At 48.0% G+C, this 21,218-nt stretch overlaps 1 protein-coding gene across 2 annotated transcripts in view; it reads right to left on the bottom strand.

The window, feature by feature from the left end:
* Sfxn5 (sideroflexin 5) overlaps nt 1-21,218 on the bottom strand; it is a 118,903-nt gene that overhangs the window by 56,909 nt on the left and 40,776 nt on the right. For both annotated transcript variants that reach the window (XM_075983686.1, XM_075983687.1), the window contains exons 4-6: nt 19,207-19,233; nt 18,677-18,731; nt 16,450-16,475 (exon numbers count right to left, since the gene is read on the bottom strand). In XM_075983686.1, coding sequence (XP_075839801.1) covers nt 16,450-16,475; nt 18,677-18,731; nt 19,207-19,233 — 108 coding nt within the window. The remainder of the gene's footprint in view (nt 1-16,449; nt 16,476-18,676; nt 18,732-19,206; nt 19,234-21,218) is intronic.

The following is a 21,218-nucleotide window of genomic DNA, read 5'->3' on the forward strand; positions in this document are numbered from 1 at the left end:
ACACTCATACACAGTCGTGCACACTCATACACTCACACATTCTCACACTCACACACTTATATACATTCAAACACACATACACACACTCTCATACACACATACATACTCACAACACCCACACTCTCACACACTCTCATAACTCTCTCTCTGTCACACACACACACACACACACACACACACACACACACACACACACACACACAGCATCTGTAGTTAGCAGAATCAGCTGAGGATTTCCATGGCTGCCATTCCAGACAACCTCCTCATAGTCTGACTGCTACCTTTCTCTTAACAATGGATTTTATTTATTTCCATAACCGGAGGGAGCCATAAAAACAAGTGAGCAAACAAAGGAATCGCACATCTTCCTCTCAAGTAGACTAAACCTTTCTCCTATGATTCTTTTTTTTTTTTTTTGATTTTCGAGACAGGGTTTTTCCGTAGCTTTTTTGGTTCCTGTCCTGGAACTAGTTCTTCTAGACCAGGCTGGCCTCGAACTCACAGAGATCCACCTGCTTCTGCTTCCCGAGTGGTGGGATTAAAGGCGTGCGCCACCACTGCCCGGCTCCTATATGATTCTTGTGATAATTAAATAATCTCAAAGTCCTCCAAGGAATTCATACACAGAATTTGGGGAATTGTTATCACTAAGCCTTTGTCAAGAGAAAACTGACACTGGTTAACCTAATGACTGGGCCACAGGAGTGTAACAAGCAGCCGTTTCCATGGGCGTTAGACTGCCCCCGGGGTCATGTGCTAAAAGCTCATCCCTGAGTTATCAGGGGAGGAAGTAGGTCACTGAGATGGTACCGTTGAGGCATATCCTGTCTCTAGGCATTTCCCCTCATGCACGCTCTTGGCCTCCTGTCCACCATGCACTGAGCTTTTTGCTCAACCACGGATGTATTCCCTTCCACATCTGCCTCATCTGCCTAGAAGCAACAGAACCAAGTGACCATGAACTGAGACCTCTGAAATCATGAGCCAAAGTAAACCCTTTTCTCTTTTATATTGCATTTTGCTACAATGGGATGCTAACATTTTGAGTGAATGAATGAACAAACAAATGCACTAGGTATGGTTGTCGAACCATTATGCCTCAAACCCAAATAGCACCTGGAATCTAGACTTGCTGGCTGCCTTTAAAATGTTTTATTTATTTATTTGTATGTGTGTGTTTTTGTGCATGGAGGCCCAAAGAGATCATAGGATCCCCTGGAGCTGAAGTTATAGGCAGTTGTGATTGCCTGATGTGGGTGCTGGCAACTGAACTCAGGTTCTCTGGCAGAGGAACAAGCATTCTTAACCACTACACCAGTGGTTCTCAACCACTGTGACCCTTTAATACAGTTCCTCATGTTGTAGCGACCATCAACCATAAGATTATTTTGTTGCTACTTCATAACTGTAATTTTACTACTGTTACGAATCGTAATGTAAATATCTGATATAAAGGATACAGTCCCTGTGAAAGGGCTGTTTGAACTCCAAAGGGGTTGCCGTCCACAGGTTGAGAACCATTGCACTGAACCGTCTCTACACCCCCACCCCCACCCCTCACACACACACACTTTCTGAACAGTTTTATATGTCCTAGGATGGCCTTGTACTTATTGTATAGCTGAGGAGGATCTTGAAGTCCCTCTCTTGCCTCTGTCTCCCCAATGCTGGTATTGCAGGAAACAGAACCATGCTGGGGTGCTGGGGATTGAATCCAGGGTTCTGTGCGTGCTGAGCAAGCACCAAGCTATATCTCCAGCCTTGATTGTGTGTGTGTGTGTGTGTGTGTGTATCTGTGTTTCTGTGAATGTGTGTATCTGTGCATGTGCGTGTCTGTGTGTGTCTGTCTGTGTGTGCATCCGTGCATGTGTGTGACTGTGTGTCTGTATGTGACTCTGTGTCTCTGTGTGTTTGTCTGTATATCTGTGACTGTGTGCACACAGACACCAAGGCTCATGCATTTGGAGGTCAGAGGACAATTTTTACAAGTCAGTTCTCACTTTCCATCTTGTTTTGAAGTGAGCTCTCTCTTGTCTCCGTCCCTGTGCTGCATGCTCCAGGCAAGCTAGCCCATACACTCTGGGCAATTCTCCTATCTCCACTTCCCATCACACCATGGGCATGGTTAGATTATAGATGTATGCTGTTGTCTCCGGGTTTCTACATGGGATCCATGGATCCAGGCTCAAGGATCTGAACACAGGTCATCAAGGCAAGTGCTTTACCCACTAAGTCATTTTCCTGGCCCTTTGCTATTTTTTTTTTCGAGACTGAGTCTACTATAGCTCAGGCTGGCTATAAACTTCCTACGTAGTTGAGGAAGATCTTGAACTCCTGATCCTCCTGCCTTACCTCGCACATGCTGGGCTTACAGGCATGCACCACCATGCCTGGCTGATCTTGACACTGGCTGCACCTTGAAACATCAAAGACTGGTGTGAGCCTCTTAAGTTTACCTTTGGAGTGTTTGTGTGCAAAGCAGCATCTACTAAGTACTGCTGCATATGGGGAAAATGTGCACAGCCATCCACATATTGACTTATTTATTATTCCTGTAGATAAAATGGCTCTTTGGCAAGAATTTCTGCAAGGAACAAGTATAAACATCCAATACTATGCAGTAAATCAAATTCTAGACATCCTTAGCAGCATTAGTAAATCATGTTTTAAACATTAAAATGTTTTAAAACAGCGAGCACACACGCACATTTATATTTATTGGCCCATATCAGCTTGAATAAAATTATATAATGCGAAGCCATTCCACAGCTCCAACAGGAGCTACGCACAGTAATTCTTTTCCAGGATGAAATCTCTGCTTGATTCTTTTGTGCAGCAGCCACATAGGGCCATGAACTAAAATCCAGGCAGGAGACCATGAGCCTCGGCTGCAGCTCTAGCCTGGTGGTCTCAGATCCATGATTCCCTTGAATGATTCCCTTTCTATACTCTCAGTTCCATACACCCCCACCCCAGTATGTGCTGTGTTGTGTGTGCCTGGGATCTATGTTTGTGTGTAGATACATGTGGAGGTCCGGGGGAGATGTAGAATGTGTTCATTGATGAGTGTTCAGGTACTCCACCATCTGTGGTTTATACATCATCATACTGTAGACTATGCAGTACACCCCTCACCCCCAAATCCCAGATTTCTAGATGGTGCTTAAGCCACCAGGCATGTCCTCAGACACCATTTCCTGGGACTTTGTGTATCGTCACCAAGGCCCTGCTGTCCAGGATGATCACTGTACTTTAAATGATGGGGTCCTGTAGTGATATTTCATGTGTATTTTAATAAATAAAGCTTGCCTGAAGATCAGAGAGTAAAACAGCCACAATGGTCAGCCATACAGACCAGGCAGCAAGGACACACACCTTTAATCCCAGTAGCCACACTAATTTGCCATAGAAACCGGGTGGTAGTGGTGCATGCCTTTAATCTCAGCGCGAGAGAGGAATATAAGACGGGAGGAGACAGCTCCCATTCACAGTCCCATTCTGAGATTCCTAGAAGCAGGATCGCAGGATCGCCATTTCGGACTGAGGTAGGGGTCAGAGCCATGGGTGGCTGTTTTGCTTTTCTGAACTTCAGGTTGAACCCCAATTTCTGTCTCTGGCTTTTTATTAATCATGCTGCAGGATCCCTTCACTGAAGTACCTCAGAGACACTTCTTGGTTTTTGAGTCAGAGGTTGTATGTCCAAACAACTGATTCACATCTGTCTTGCAGTCCCTGGGCCATTTACCTGTGTCTGGCTATTAAGAAGTCTAGGCCAAGGTCAGTAAGATGGCTCAGTGGGTAAAATGCTGGCCATGACATCTGACAACTTGAATTCCATCCTTAGAACTGCTCACACTTTGAGTTCTCAGAGTTGCCCTCTGACCTCCACACATACGTGGTATTACACACACACATGCACACAAACACACACACAGAGACACGCATGCACACAAACACACACACAGACACACACACGCACAGATGCACATACATGCATGCACAGACACAGACACATGCACACACACAAACACACACATGCACACAGACACACAGAGACACGCATGCACACAAACACGCACACAGACACACACACGCACAGATGCACATACATGCATGCACAGACACAGACACATGCACACACACACACTAATAATAACAATAAATAAAAGAAGCCTGGGCCATCTTTCTCTGTCCACAGCTCTCATGGATAGAGATCCACACTGCTCATTTCTGTACCCACTCCCAGCCTCATGATCTTCCCCTCTGTAACCTAACCTTCTATTTATTTATTTATTTATTTATTTGGTTTTTTGAGGGTTTCTCTGTGTAACAGCCCTGGCTGTCCTGGAACTAGTTCTTATAGACCAGACTGGTCTCAAACTCACAGAGATCCGCCTGTCTCTGCCTCCCAAGTGCTGGGCTTAAAGGCATGCGCCACCACCGCCTGGCCCTTGGGTGTTGTTTTTATCTTTACTCATTTTATCCTATATATACATTTAAAAAACTGAAATATACTCTTTTCTAGAATACTCCAGAGCCCTGAATGAAAGTGTACCTAGGCTGTGTCAGGCACACTCCCGTTGCACATAATTCTGACTAACAAGTGTTTGAATGTGTTGAAAACCTTGTTACCTGCTATAACACAAACCTGGGGTCCAAGCCAGGGCCTCAAACCACTGAAACTTCTCCATGCTTTTCTTAAAGAGATCACCTTGTTGGATGACCTTGCCAAGCACGAACCCCTTACCATAACCTTATAATAATGAGGACCCTATAAAATGGAGACAGCCTCCCATATCATGCTGAGGTCTCAAGAAGTGCAGGGATCTTCCCAAACCTTTATAGTAAATTCAAGAGCCAGGTCTCTCAATCTCCAGCTTGGCATTCTGGTTCTGCTTTTAGGGTACTCCTCCAGCTTGTCTCCATGAGCTCCAAGGAAGAGGGGGCTCAGTTACTAATCTAGTTGATGGGGCATTGTATATGTAGTGTGTCCTGAGGTAGGGAGTGGGGAGCTTAGGTGGTCTCTGTGATAGCAGGGGTGGGGAGTTGGGAGCTTAGATGGTCCCTGTGAGGGCAGGAGAGGGAAGTGGGGAGCTTAGATGGTCCCTGTGAGGGTTAATCTTCATTGCCAACTTGGCTGATTGAATTTAGAATGACACCTCAGGGTGTTTCATGATAGATCCCATAAATATTTAATTGAGGTGGGAAGATATGCCCCTCAAATGTAGCCAGCCCTATAAAGTAGAGAGCTAGCTGCTTCCTGAGAAGTGGATGTCACGTGACCAGCTGCCTCAATTGCTGCTGCCACGACTTTTCACCATGAGGGGCAATGTCCTCAAACTACGAGCCAAAACAAACCCTTCTTTACTTAAATTGTGTCTATTGTGCATTTCGTCACAGTGAAGAGAAAACCAACCAAAATACTCCCTAATCACAAAACAAAAAGAACAGAAGATAGCTAGGCGGGCCGATGAGGTACATGGGAGTGAGCAGGGCTGACGGACCCTAACACTCAAATGGGACTTTAAGAAGGCCAGGGTTGACTACAGGCAAAAGAGGCCAACTTCTGCTGAGGCAGCCGTGTGCACGTGAGTGCGTGCGTGTCTGTGTGTGTGTGACAGAAGTCAGGCAACAGAGGCATCAGGGACAACAAAGTTACTGGTCTGACTCAGGAGAATGTCCCAGAAATCGACAAAAGACAATCTGGAGAGGGTAAAGATAGTAGACCAGGGACCCTAAGGAGCCTCCGGGGTCTGAGGCAGGTTCTGTAGGCCCCTGCCCTCTGGGTCCCTGCAGCGAGAGGAGGGACCAGAGCACACGATGCAGCCTCTCTCCCTATTAGGCAATGCACAGCACCATCTGCACAGTCCCAGGAGCAAGAGCAGGCATTTTATAACTTCCTTTTCTTTTTCAGTCTACATTAAAAATAAATGTTCCCTTCAGCTCTCAGATGTATATCTCTGGTGCAGCCTGCCCACATTCCCTCCTGCTGCCCTTTCCAGAACATGGCAGGGGAAGGGAAGGAAGAGAGGGAGAGAGGGAGCCAGTCCACCCGGCTGATGCCAGTGGATCACACCTCTTCCAAGAGGGAAGCGCGGCAGGCATGGCCACACTTGGTGGAGAGTGCCCAGAATGCATGGGGACCAGGGAAAGTGGAAGTAGAGGAAACAGGAGCCAACAGCCAGGCTTTCTTCCCGCCCCCACCCTCCCGCGCTGCAGGACCTTGGCCAAATCACACATCCATCTTTGCATTTACAGTTCATGCAGTGGCTGGAGTCCCCTCTACAGTTCCAGCCCTCTGCTGGCTGTCCTCTCTGCACATCTGTGGGTACCACGGGCCATGCGGTCCCATCATTTGTCCTGCTGTGGCCTAGTGATCAGTGGATGCTGGAGCCAAGACTGACCCAAGCAAGTTACCCGAGGTCTTCACACCTGTCTTTACCTGTTAAATAAAGGGCTGCCCTGGCATCTCTTGGGAGACTCAGGAGAGGAAGGAAAGCACAGACGGAATCTGCCTCAGTGTCTGGCACGTGTTCCCGGATGTCAGGTGTCATTCCTCCTCCAGTCTAGTTCCTCTTTCAGTCTTGCCTGCCCCCCAACTTCGGGCCCCACAGCCTGCACCTCATAACTGAGCATCATCTCAGAACATAAGTCTTTGTGTGAATACATATGTGTTCATGTGTGTGCACATGCAAGCACAGCCTGTGGAGGCTGGGAGGACCAAGGATCCGACAGACAGCAAGGATCAGAACCAGCTGTTTGAAAACCTCCTCCAGAGGTTGGTTCCAACTAAGCAAGAGTCCCTGTGAGTGTGTGCGGAGTGTGGGGTGTCTGTGACAAAGCGCTGCAGCCTTGGCTGACTGTCTCGGGACAGCACGTCAGAGTCACGCTGCTGTTGGCACTGTGATCAGCGCTCCTTGCATCGCCCGCCGTCTTCACTCATGCTGTCGGCTCCTGAGCCCCCGCCCACCTGGGCTCTGGGGCTGGAGAGGGACAATGTCTACTCTAAGGACAGAACAGGGAATGGGGTCAGTGGCTCCCACCTGGAAGACAGTTCAAAAGAAAACTCACTCCTCCAGTGTCCTCACGGCTATAGATAGACAAGATTTTTAAGGATTTATTTGCATTTGTATTTATGTGTATATGAGTGGGTGTGTGCACAGGAGTGCAGGTGCCCACAGAGGCCAGATGAAGGCTTAGATTCCTTGGAGGTGGAATTTAAGGCAGCTGGGAGCTGCGCAATGTGGGTGCTAGGAACTGAACTCAGGTCCTCTGGAAGAGCAGGCAGTGCTGTTAGCCTCTGAGTCGTCTCTTGAGCCCAAAGTGTCTCATACACCCCAGTCTTGTGGCCAGGAGCCTTATCTGAGCTGCCGAAGTGTGTGTGTGCACACACATGCGCATGTGTGCGTCTGTCCGTGTGTGTGTGTCCATGTGTGTGTGTTTGTGTGTGTATGCTACCTGAGCTGCTAAACTGTGTATGTGTGTGTGTGTGTGTGTGTGCGTGCGTGCTACCTGAGCTGCTGAAGTGTGTGTGTGTCTATGTGTGTGTGTCTGTGTGTGTGTGTTACCTGAGCTGCTGGAGGTGGGGCATGGGCCAATCAGGGCACCAATAACTGACCTTGGAGAGACCTGAGCAGCTCCTACAGCTTGCCATTTCCCATATCACTCTCGGGTGGTGGAAAAACTTTGTACAGAGCTCATAACAAGTTCAAGGCTAGCTTGAGCTACATGAGACTGGACCCCCCCCCCAGTGTGTGTGTGTGGGGGGGGCTGGAACAATGGCTCAGTGGTGAAGTGCACTAGCTCTTGCAGAAAAACCTGGCTTCAGTTCCCAGTACCTACATGGTGGCTTACAACCATCTTTAACTCCAGTTCTAAGGGATCTGACGCCCTCTTCTGACTTCCATGGGCACTGCATGCACCTACTTGCCGGTAGAACATACACACTAAAGATAAATCTAAAGGTGGGGGCCACTGGGAGATGGCTCTGTTAGAAAATGACTTGCTGTACAAACATGAGGACCTGAGTCTGATCCCCAGCACTCACAAAGAAAATCAGAAGCAACAGTATGTAATCCCATCACTGAGGAGGTGGAGACAGGCGTCGTCTAGAGGTTAGCTGGCCAGCCCGTCTAGACAATTGGTTAGCTCCAGGTCCGGGGAGAGATACTGTGTCACACAGTAAGGTGGAGCACAGTTAAGGAAGACATCTGAGGCTGACCTCTGGCCTCCAAACACAAGTCTGTACCCCAGCATGTGCCTGTGCGCACACACACACACAAACAACACAACAATTAAGGGAGACATCTGAGGCTGACCTCTGGCCTCCAAACACAAGTCTGTACCCCAGCATGTGCCTGTGCGCACACACACACAAACAACACAACAAACTATTGGGAGGCAAAACCACCACAGAGTACCACCAAACTATCCCAACTGACAAGAAAAGGATAGGGATGACTGTCCCTCTACCCTCCACTCCACTGTCCACTGGAGATCAACACCCCTTTCCACTCCTCAGGTCTCCATTCCAACTGAGGTTCCGCTCCTTTGCAGGCTCCCCCCACCCCGACATTCACCTCAGCTGTCACTAGGTTTGCTTCTATTTCCCCAGAACTGTCCTCGGCTTTGGAGGTGAGAAGCCAGAGGACGTTCACAACCCTCACTAGTGGAACACCTGTCTTCTGATAACGCCCCTTTCCACCACCTCCTCCTCCTCCTCAACAGCTGTCTCCCACAGACCCGCCACAGCTGGGGCACCCAACGATGTGCTAGGTTTTTTCCCTGTGCTTTGCTTCCATCTTCTGATTTATATAGCAATGATCGGAAGGAGAAGTGACACTTGGTGTATCGGGGATGTCGCTGCCATTCAAAGGACGCAGCCATCTCAAGCAGCACCTTTCGTCAAGACTGTGTCTAGCCGTGGCTGCTGGGGTCTAGCTCTAACTGGACTGACACCTCTTGCATGGTGTGGATGGGGTCAAAATGGCTGTTATTTGGTGCCACTGGAGGTGGGCTGAGGGGGAACGAGGACTGGGATTAGGATACTGGAGAAAGTTTGGGTTAAGGAGGACTTGGGATGCCAGAAAAGCCCCGGGACGTGGACAAACCCTAACATCCTTTGCTGCTCCCCCACAGTGGACATTCAGTGACCTCGAGGATATCTTCTGAGTCTTGTGGTTTCTATACTCAAGGGAGTATCTGTAGCAGTAGGAGAAAGTTCAGAGTGTGTAACCCAAGGCTAGAAATGTCCCCAAAGAGTCAGAATCTGTGACCAGGAAGGTAGCTGGGTTGGTATAGTGTTTGTCTAATAGGCACAAAGCTCTAGGTTCCACACCCAGCACTGCATAAGCCAGATGTGATGGTGTACTCCTGCAAGCCTAACACTTGGGAGATGGAGCAGGAGATCAGGAGTTCAAGGCCAGCCTCAGCTATTTAGTGAGTTTAGGACAGGCTCAGTTATTTCTGAGACTTTGTCTCATAGACCGAGAGATAGATAGATAGATAGATAGATAGATAGATAGATAGATAGATAGATAGATAGATAGATAGACAGACAGACAGAAAGATAGGGCACCAAACTCACTGACCAGGGGCTCATAGTCTGTGTCCCTCATCCTCCTGAGATTTGAAAGTTCCAGACTGGATGGGAACACGGAGCTGAGGAGGGAGGTGCAAATGTCCTCAGGGAGCCCGAGGCCCAGGAAGGCCAGACCTCCTGGTGTGTGAGGTGTGCAGGGCACAGGCAGAAGAGTTGAAGAGACCCCAGGGCAGGGGGAAGCTAGGGAAAGAGCTACTGACTGTAGGAAGCACCCCCACGGTGGGAGCTTCTTGGAGTACCCTGAGACAATGGGTACCGGGCCACAGCAGCCGCAGAAGTGGCCTGGGCACACTGGCTTAGCATCCGTGCTTCTGTATAAATTGGGATCTTTTTGCCACACACTAAAGTGGGGGAAAGTTCCCATCTTTAAATGTTAAGCTTAAAATAAGCCCCGACACGGGTGCCAGTGGATCTGTGAAATCTGCTGACTAAACTGGCACCCGCACTGGTGAGAGAACCGGCTCGTCCCTCTGGAGCCCCTGGGTAGGCAGTGAGGTGATTCTCAGGCTATGCAGGAGGGCATGGGGTCAGGCAAGGATGCTCATGCAGGCAGGAGGTTGCTTGGATGTGGCATCTAGAAGCTTCTCGGTTGAGCTACCTGCCAGCCTTGCTCACCCCTTTCCTTCATCACTCAGGGGCCCAGTTCCTAGCACATTCGCTGGCACCCTTGTTTCTATTTCGGTAAGCGTTTTCAGTGGCTTCTACATGCGCATGATTTCTTATTCTGACCACGGGCTTCATGAAGGTGTGGACTGGAACCTTCCAGACCCTTTAGGGCCAGTAATGAACGAATGTTCAAGGCTGTCAGGCAACAGCGGGGCATTCGAGGGGCCACTGTGGCTGAGGGGCTCCAGGCTTCAGGTGAAAGTGCTGGAGAAGCACTCATGTGCCTTCTACATAAGGTTAAAGTTTTGATCTGGTGGCAGTGGGAGTCCAAGCCCAGAGACAGAGAGCCATGGCTTCTCCATATCCATGGGCTCAACTGGAGATCCACCTCTGGCCCAATGCTCTGAATCTCAGAACATGGCTATGTGGGCTCAGAAGAAGGTCCACTGCTGGGCTATCTACTGGACATCATGTCCCAAGCCAGGCTTCCAGTTTGGCCTCTGTGGAGAGATCATTACTGCTCTGAGGTGTCCCATCTCCACGCTGTATGCTACTCAGAGGCTCTGAGGTCTGGTCCACACTGGACATCTGCTTTCACAGCGCGTAGCCCACGGCAACGGAGATGAGCATCCCAAGCTTAGACACCAACCAACAGGGCTGCAGTTCCCTGAAACAAAGGGTTTGTCTCGGGCATGAGAGGAGCACCTTGGGGGCACTCCTCCAGGACAGAGCTGCAAGCACACACTCCAGCACACAGCAGGCTGAGGCAGGAAGATCACAGTTCAATACCAGACTGTGCTATACTGTGAAATCCTGTCTTAAAACAAATACAAAGCCATCCTAACAAAACAGAGCTGAAGCTCTTGGCTTTGTTGATTTGTCCTGGCTGAGGGCAGCCACTGACTCTGCAAAAATCTACCTGGTTGTTTAGTCAGTCATGGGCCCATATCTACCTATGAGTGACCAACTCAGATGCCCAGGTCTTTGGTTTGATAATGTCGCCAAATGATATATCAAGGTAAATGTGTATAAAAATTATTATGTCAGGGATGAAGAGATGGCTCAGTCAGTAAAGTGCTTGTCTTACAAGCATGAAGGCCTGGGTTCAATCCCCCCATGGCCCACTTTAAGAAAGAAATGAGGTATGGGGAGGGAAGGCACATGTTCATCTCACACAGGGGAAGTGGAAGCAGGAGGATCCTTGGGGCCCACTGTCTAGCCTAGCCTGCTTGGTGAGTTCCAAGCCAGTGAAGGACCCTGTGTCAAAAACAAGATGGCATGGGGCTGGAGAGATGGCTCAGAGGTAAAGAGCACCAGCTGCTCTTCCGGAGGTCCTGAGTTCAATTCCCAGCAACCACATGGTGGCTCACAACCATCTGTAATAAGATCTGGTGTCCTCTTCTGTACTGCAGGATACATGCAGAAAGAACCCTGTATACATAATAAATAAAAATCTTAAAAAAAAAACCTTAAAAATAAAACAAGATGGCACCTGAGGAACAACACCCGAGGTTGACCTCTGACCTACACATACACAACCATGTGCACACACACTAGACCCATGTGTGAACACAGAAATGACTATGACCGACCCTCGCATGCCTACCTATTAACTATCCTACCCTTCTTTCTCATTCATAAAAATCTCTGTATGATTGAGAGTCAGCTATGCACCAGCTAAATTCTCCACGAAATGCCACGGTTGTATGGGACTCCCAAGAAAACTCCTCAAAGATGAATGACTCAGTTGGGAGATATCTCACTCCTGTCTTCTTTATCCTCTTTGAGATGCGCACATGACTGGATTCCAGCAGCTGTCGTGTGGGCTGAAAGGTGACAAATACAATAAAAACCAGCACCGAGAACGAGAAAACCGGAAGATTGGGCACCTGGTGGCCCCGGGCAGTTCTAGCCACATTCAGACTTCTTTGACATTCGAGAGAATAATGTTCACGTCATTGTTAGCCTGGATTTTCTATAGCGTGCAGATGAGCCTACTCTTAACTGACAATAGTTGTGCCGCAAAGAAAACCACACTAAATTCTAAATGACAGACTGACAAAAGTCACGTTCTCTGAGCAGGATTAAGCCATAGTGATAACAAATAATACTTTTCTAAAAGAAACCAGGAGCTGGAGAGATGGCTCAGCAGTTTAGAGCTGGTACCACTCTTGCAGAGGACCTGAGTTCAGTACCCAGCACTCCCAGCAGGCAGCTCACAAACTCCCAGAACTCCAGCTCCAGGGGATCCCATGCCCTCTTCTGACACGTGTAGGCACCTGCACACACATTTCCAAACCCATACACAAGGACACATAATTAAAAATAAATCTTGGGCCAGAGATATGGTTCAGTGGTTAAGAGCACACACCGCTCTTGCAGAGGACCCAAGTTCAGCTCCCAGCATTATACTAAGTGACTAACAGATACCTGTGGCCCAGCTACAGGGAAATCTGACACCTCTGGCCTCCATGGCCACCTGGACGCCTATGCATACACACAAAAAATTTAAAGGAAATCTTTTTTTAAAAATCTCCACTAAGATCAACAATTATAATTTCAAACTTATTTGGAAAGCAAAAGCATAGGGCTACATTATGTATCTATACATAGGAAAATGATACCAGGACCTTTAAAAGGCAAATAACAGTCATAAACACTTTCAAGACAAAAAATAAGAAAAGCAGGCTGGGGCCTGAGAGGGATGGCTCAGTGGGTAAAGGTGCTTGCCCCAAAGATCTGAGTTCGAGCTTTGGAACCTACCTGGTAGAATGGGAGAACTGATTCCACCCATGCCCCATGTGCACAACACCCAATAAACACAGTGATAAAAACACTGTTTAAGGATACCAGGCCAGAAGTAGCTCGGCTGGTAAAGTATCTGACTAGCATGTACCCAGCAACACATGAACCGGGTGTGCAATGCCTCCCTGTGATCTCGCAGCTCTGGAGTTGAAGGCAGAAGGATCTGAAATTCAATGTCATCCTCAGCTACCTGGCCAACCTGGGCTACTATTACTGGGCATTCTGCCAACTGAAACCTTTCTTCCTTCCCTTCTTCCATTTTCTTTTCTTTGTGAGAAGTGACCTCACCATGTTGACCTGACGGGTCTCAAACTGCACGGCTCAAGTGATCCTCTTGCCTCACTGGAGTTCTAATGCTAAGCACAAGCAGGGGAATCTGACTTCAAAAGATTAACTGTCCACAATAACTTGTATGTACACACACGAGGGCTGAAGCGTGTGGTGAGGACCTGCACTTCTGTCTGTATTGTCTGAACCCGGCCAAGAAGACGCTCATGTATCGCTTATATAAATGCTAATGACTTCATTTTTAAATGTTAACTCCTTTCAGTCACAGTCTCGCATGTCTTAGGGTTTTGAACTCTGTGTGACTGAAGTTGGCCCTGAACTCCTGATCCTCCTGTCCCCATCTCCAAAATGCTGGGATTACGGGCATGTGCTAGCATTAAAATATTCTTTATAAAAAAAAAACTCTTGGTGGTATTTTTGAATCCCAAAGAACATATTCATATATTACTTGTATAAAATATACATCTTTTTCTTTTAATCCTAGAGATATTTTTGAACACCAAAGATAAGAGAAAAATATATCAAATGATTTCCAAAGAGATGAAAAAATTTACTTACAAAAGAAAACACATTTGAGCCAAATATTGTTCATGCCTAAAAGGGGAAAAAAAGACATTGCCTGCAAAGCCATGATGCAGACAGTGGATGATCCGCAAGCCCAAATGTTACTCAAAAGAGCATTCTACCCAAACACAAAGTCTACATAATCATGATGTTTGAGACAATTGTTAAGACTCCAAATTATTTCCAAAAAATTGGCAGGTGTATAGAAGCAAAGGCTAGAGGAAGAGCCAGGCTTGGTGGCACAGGACCATAATCTTAGCGCTCAGGATGCTGAGACAGGCTTGGGAGTTTGAGGCCAGCCTGGGCTACATAGCTGAACTCATCTCAACACAAAGGCAACACCCCAAAATGTGAATGGAGTCCTGGTCTCTCTCTGTTTGTATTGGGGACATTGGGAGGCCAAGCTTCTTAGCCTTCTCCAGCAGACAAGAAAGTTTGTCTCTTCCACCTTTGTGTCCCCAACCTTGCTCAGAGTCCTTTATGAAACAAGTGCTAGGGAAATGCAGCCTTAGGGAGTTCCATTCCTAGGAGTCTCCGCTAGTGAGCCCTGAACACCTGCGATAATAGTTATTCAACTGAAAAAAAAAAACAGGACAAAATGGTATGCTAAGCTTCCTCCCCTCACCCTCTTCCCCTCCCCACGCCCCTGGTCAGGCAGATACACACACAGAGGCAGAGATACACACAAACACGCATACAGGCAGAGACACACACAAACACATACAGGCGGAGATGCACACACACACAGGCGAATATACACACACACACATACACACACAGGCAGAGACACACACAAACACATACAGGCGGAGATGCACACACACACAGGCAAATATACACACACACACACATACACACACAGGCAGAGATACACACACACACATACACACACAGGCAGAGACACACACAAACACATACAGGCGGAGATGCACACACACACAGGCAAATATACACACACACACATACACACACAGGCAGAGATACACACAAACACACACACAGGCAGAGACACACACAAACACTTATAAGTGGAGATATACACACACAGGCGGAGATGCACACACATACACACACAGGCGGAGATGCACACACACACATACACACACAGGCGGAGATGCACACAAACACACACACACACACACCCCTGGCACAGGACAGGACACACCGCATATCTACTATTTGATTCTCGATATTTATAATGCTTACATATAGAATGTCACGTATCTGCTATTAAACAATGTGAGTGAATGGCCATCACCAGAATTCGGAGGGTCCCCTTCCAGAGGACCAAATAAAAACCAGTGAAAACAACTGCTCCAATATCAACCAGGAGTAAAATGGAAAAATTAACCAAATATAAGTAACAAGCCAGAAAAGAAAATTAAAAGCCTGGCTTAGCGAGAGTGGGATATGGCTTGGTGGGTAGAGTGCTGGCATGCAGGGGGTCCTGGGTTTCAACTGCAGAGTCACACAAGGCAAGTACAACCGCACACATTTGTAATCCCAGGACTCAGGAGGAAGAAGCAAGAGAATCACCAGTTCAAAGTTGACCTCAACTACATATCAAGGCTAGACTGGGCTACATAGACTTTATCTCAAAAAAAAAAAAACAAACAGATACATAGATAGACCATATCTTTTAAGCCAAGTGTAACGGTATACAGCTGTAGCCTCAGCACTTGGGGGGCTGAGACAGGAGGATCAGGAGTTCCGGGCCAGGCAGAGAAAGTGTCGGGGGAAAAAAAAGCAAACCACCCCAGAACTGTGGATGTGGCGCTGAAGAAGTTCTTAAGTTTGACAGAAAGAAATAGGGGAGAAAGCTGAATGAAAAATGAAATATCAGGGGAAACAAGCAATCTTCAAAACTAAATTGCATATGTACGAGATGAAGTTTTCAAGCGCACACACATCTGGAGTAACATGATGTGCACTCTGTCGCTGGTGCTATCACTTCCTCAGAGGACCCTGTGCATGGCTTTCCTGCTGGGTTCCCTTCTCAACCCAAAGCGAAAGGAGTGGCTCCTGCTTGTCATTCCCGGGGCGCTCTCACAGACACACAGCACACACCCATACACTATATATACTATCACTTTGCACATTTTTAAACATGATATAAATGACATCAGCGAGTATTACTACTGTGCCACTATTTTCTCATTCAACACTGTTTTTCAGACTTAATCCATATTCATAACACAGAATACTTAACACAGGAAAGAAACTATGCACAGGGCTAAACCCGACTCCAAAACCAAACAAAAAGAACACCAGAAACCCTTTCTGAATTAATTTGCAACTTCAATTTCCACAAGGTGCCCTTGTCTTCCCACTTCCCTGATTCCTTTGGAAAGCTTCCAGTCTCCAAGGAGGGTCCAAGGCCCCACCAAGTGGGTGCAACTCCCGGTGCAGCGCTGCATAGCAGCAAGGGCAGAAGGGTGTGCGTGCCCCTTCTCCTGCCCCTTCTCCCTGCAGTGCCCCACCAGGACAGTAAACTAGGTCCTCTGCCAGGTGTTTACAAGCAACAATGCTGTTAGACCTTTGACGTTTCATTTTGGCAAAGAAAACACTTTGCAGGTAAGACTTACAATTGGCGTCCCGAAAGGAATGTAACCTGTGGGTGGGGAGAGAAAAAGAGTCAGGTACCATGAACCTTCTGGGTCTCATGAGATACCCAGAAGCCTCTGGGGCTTGCTCTGCCCCATGGCCCTGGTGAAGAAGTCCAGGACAATTACAGAAAGACACCACAGTTTTCCTTCAACTCAGCTTTTCCCACCGCAAAGAGCTCACGGTCCCTCAAACTCTACCCTCCCCCCCCCATTCTCCAGCTGCCAGACAACTCCGGCTCCCCCCAGAATCCAGAGGCTGACCTGCAGACAGAATAGCCTGCAGCTTGTCACCAGTGGTCTCTGAACCTTTTCCTCCCCTAAGGCACAATATCCCCATCCTCATGGTTTACTTTCCAAAGGAGCCCTAAGCATCTTCCTTCTTCCTTTAGCCGTTTTGACTTCTTCCACTTCACAGCCAATCCTGGGACAGGAATCCCCTCTCCACCTGAGATGGCATGTGTTAGATACTAGAGCATCTAGTGTTCTGGCTGGCCAGCCTCGGGGAGCAGGGGAACATTGGGTGAGGTTTGGCCAGGTCTTGTGTACAAGGCTTCCTCACTGCTGTCTGGGAGCAGACTCCTGTCCCTTGGCCTGACTTACAGTAGGCAACCAGCCTATGGTCAGGCACCAGGGACCTACTTATCTGATTGGCATGGAGAACCCAGGTTCACATCCTGAGCAAACACAGCTCTATGTGCTGGTGCCATGGCTCTCCTGCGCCTCCCTCTGGGGACTGGGCCAAGTTTGGGGGTGTGGTGGAAATAACTGCCTGCCTCAGAAAGGTCCAAAATTACAAAAGAAGGCGAGTTGGGGTAAGAGCCTGTTCTGCCCAGTAGAGGGACAGCGGACAGCTCCAACTCTGGGTCCTGTATGTTCAGAGCCTTTGCTGCCTGAGCCCTTCACATCAAAGCCAGGGCTCCCAGCCGCCAGTGCCCAGTTTACAAAATGGCATCCTGCAGCCACTTCGTGGCCGAGCCTGTGAGGTCAGGCTGAGGCAGGTAGAATGTCCTCACCTGAGTGAGGTCTGCTGTTGCAGCCAGGTGGAGGCCTTTCAAGGCAGCGGACAGTAGCACTCTGCAGGATTCTCATGAATCAGTGGGGAAAATGGCCACGAAGAGATGGTAGCACACTGGTGTGAGTCTATCCCTCTGCAGGGTAACTTGGGGCAAAATCCATAACCTCTCAGACCATGGGAAGGGCCCCCACCTCAACCTGAACAATTGTATTCCAAGCCCCAAGAGTGAATCACACAACATAGCCCTCTAGGAACTACTAGATGGGGACTTTCTAGGGACAGAAACTCATAATCCCCGTGGGCATCGATTCCACAGAATGGGAGCCCTGCCTTGTCCATACAGACAAGGGTCGTGAGTACACAGTGCACACCGGCCAAAAGGGGAGGTTATTTAACAACAACGTCAGAGGACAGTGAGTCCGTCTCGATGCTACAGCCTAGAACAGGGAGTAGACAGTGAGAAAAAGTGCATTGCAGGGGGTCAGATGGAACCTGTAGGAGCCAGGGCTTGCCCAAGACAGGTGACATGAGGCTGCTATCAGGAAGGGGTTTGTGACTCAGTAGAGGCCAAAATCTACTGCAGAGGCCACAGCGCCACCCCAACCACACAGGGGGAAGGGAGGCAGGTGTGAGCCTGGCCAGTGTCTAACAGGGTGAGCAGGTGGGCAAGAGTGCAGCTGTATGTGTGACAGGCTATGCCCTTCTCTGGTGCTGTGCTGTGACTACGGCCTCCAAACTGAAATATTCATTTCTGGAGGAAGGGAGCTCAGATGGCGGTACTTGGACCATGGCGTAGAATGCTCAGAAAGTTCTCAGATGCCCAGGAGCCTCTCCGAGGCTGTGGGAGCTCTAGACACTTGCTGACGAGTCTCTTCAGGTGGAGCTGCCTGCAGATGGTCAGGGAGTTCCAGGAATGCAGCTGTCGTGAGGTACCACCTATGCTGGGATGGGATTTGGGTAAGGCGCTTGCCTGAGAGCCAGCAATGCTCCTTTAAGTAACCCTAATAAAACTTGGCTCACCAAGAGATTTGAGTGCACTGTTTGTTTGGGGTGTCATCAGTCCTTTTTCTGGGGTGAATACATTTTTTTCACATCTTTCCAGGAAAAGTCATATAATATCTGAGCATGTGACTACTCCTAGCGGGGACCACAGTCAGCACTCCAAGCTGGGCAGAACCAGGAGGAGCTCACCTGACATTCTGAAAGGCATGAAGATCTTCTCATTGGTGTCCGGGTGTAGGATAGCCTGATGGGGGGAGAGAAGATGGGGAAGGAACATGCAAAGGATTAAGGATGAGAGTTAGGACAGTTTCCCCAAGATGACCCTCCCACCAGTGACTCAGCGCTGCTCTGGACAGTTGGTTTCCACCACTTCAGGATTAAGGAAAATCAAACATGAGCCACGGTCAGTGTCCTCCTCCTGACCCATCCTCCAAGCCCATGGGGGCCAAGACTGTGCCCACCTTGAAGTCTCCTTGCCCTGGCCCGGCACAGACTCAGACTTGGTGGACAGAACCCAGAGTTTCTTTTCTTGAAACACCCAGAGTTCCTGGGATGAGGCCAGTAAGGCCAGAATGGGATGCTGGGAGGAAGGAAGGGGTGAGGAGAGGCTGGGTACCCATTAGTCATGGAATTAGGGCTTCTGTTAGACCCCTGGGACAGGGAGAGGAGGGGGTCCAGGAAAGCACAGAGGAGAAAAAAGAAAACCAGAACTACATTACCTGTTTGATTTTCTGGGCACTCCAGAGCTGGAAGAGAGAGAGAGAGAAATGAGAAGTTTAAACTCTCTGGGCCATGCTTTCTTTTAATTTTTTTATTGTTTTAAGATTTATTTTTATTTATGAGTATATATGCATGTTATCTGTGTGAGTATATGCCACATGTGTGTATGCCTGTAGAGGTCAGAGAGAACTTCTGATCCCTGGAGCCGGAGTTACAGGCAGTTATAGTTTATGAGCTGCCCAGTGTGGGAGCTGGGAGCTGAGCTCAAGTCCCCTGGGAAAGCAGCCAGTGTTCGAGCCACTGAACCACCTCTCCAGCCTCCAATTTATTGATTTTTGAGACAGGCTATCCCATAGCCTATTCTGGCCTCAACCTCAATATGCAGCTGACAATGACCCTGAACTCGTGGCCCTCCTGGAGCCTCCACCTCTAAGGTATTCAGGTTAAGGTAGTCTACCATGCCTTTGGGGGGTCCTGAGGATGGACCTCAGGGCTTTGAGCATGCTAGCCATGCAGACTACCAACAGGGTTACATCCCTAGCCCACTCTTTGTTTTGTTTTCCTTCTTTTCGCTAAATAAAAAATTTTAATTAGCCCATCTTCATTATGACAGTCATACATATATGTTATTGTACCTGGCCAGTGCCATGCTTCCTAACCAAGGGAATTTTGAGACACCTGATCTTCCTGTCTCTACTTCCCAAGGGCTAGGGCCACAGGTGGGTACCATTATAACAAGTACTTTTTGAATCAAGCAAACATGGCAAGTGAAGATCAACACTGGATAAAACAGTAGCCTGTGGAAAGATAATTGATCTGGGTGCCTGTGATCCCAGCAACTCAGGAGGTAGAGCCAGGACAATCAGGAGTTCAAGACCAGCCTGGGATACTTGAGACCCTATTTCAAATTGATGTTTGAAAAACCTAAATGAAAAAGATCCTTTCTCAGTGAGCCTGGATATGTACACATACAGAAAGAATTCAGAGGAAAGGAGACAACTCAGGAACTAAAGAAAACTTTGAAAACCCTGCAGTATCTTTAGAGAGAGAGAGGATGGACAAGGAGAGGAGGGGACAAATCCTAGCTCTACCATTTCCTGGATGGGAAGCTAGGCTGCCTGCCTGTTTGCCTTTTCCTGTTTCTTCTGTCATTCTTTCTTCTTTTCTTTTAAAAAATATTTATTTTTAGTTATGTGTATATGTCTACATGGGAAATGTATGTGTATACGAGTGCAGGTGTCTACAGAAGCCAGAAGAGGGCGCCAGATCCCTTGGCATTGAAGTTCTAAGCCATTGCGAACTTCCCAATAAGGGTGCTGAGACTCAAACTCAGGTCTTCTGCAAGAGCAGGGTGTACTGTTAACTGTTGAGTCGTCGTTCCAGCCCCATGTTTTGTTTTGCTTTTCAAGACACAGTCTTATATATTCCAGACTGCTCTCCGACTCTCTGTATAGACCAGGATGACCTTAAAATACTGACCCTTTTGCATAGCTAACTCAAAGCACTCTACCAACTAAGCTATATCCCCAACTAAGACTTCCGCACACAGGGGATGAATGGGTGGAGGCCAGAGGTCAATGTCAGGTGCCAGTCTTTATGATCCAACTAGACTGACTGGCCGGTGAGCTGCGCGGGTCCTCTTATCTCTGCATCTCCAGCGCCTGACACAAGATGCCTGCCTCCCTCTATGCCTAGCCTTTGCATGGGTACTAGCGTGTCAGCTCAGGTCCTTACGCTTGCCTGGCAAGCACTTTACTGAATGAGCCATCTCCAAAGCCCCCAGAACATCTTTATCTATTCTTTGCTCTTTTTATGCTTCTAGAATCCTGTCTTGTTCACATATTACCTTTTCAAAATTTATATGTGTATGTGTATATGTATATGGCTGTAATGGGCAAGACCCTGGGCTCACACTGTAGATTAATCAATTAGTTAATTAATATAATATAGGCAACTACTAGAAAAAGAAATTGTGTACATTTAATATTTTTCATGAGTCAGGCTTAGTGGC

Source organism: Microtus pennsylvanicus, chromosome 8 (assembly GCF_037038515.1).
Source record: "Microtus pennsylvanicus isolate mMicPen1 chromosome 8, mMicPen1.hap1, whole genome shotgun sequence".
Classification (NCBI taxonomy): domain Eukaryota; kingdom Metazoa; phylum Chordata; class Mammalia; order Rodentia; family Cricetidae; genus Microtus; species Microtus pennsylvanicus.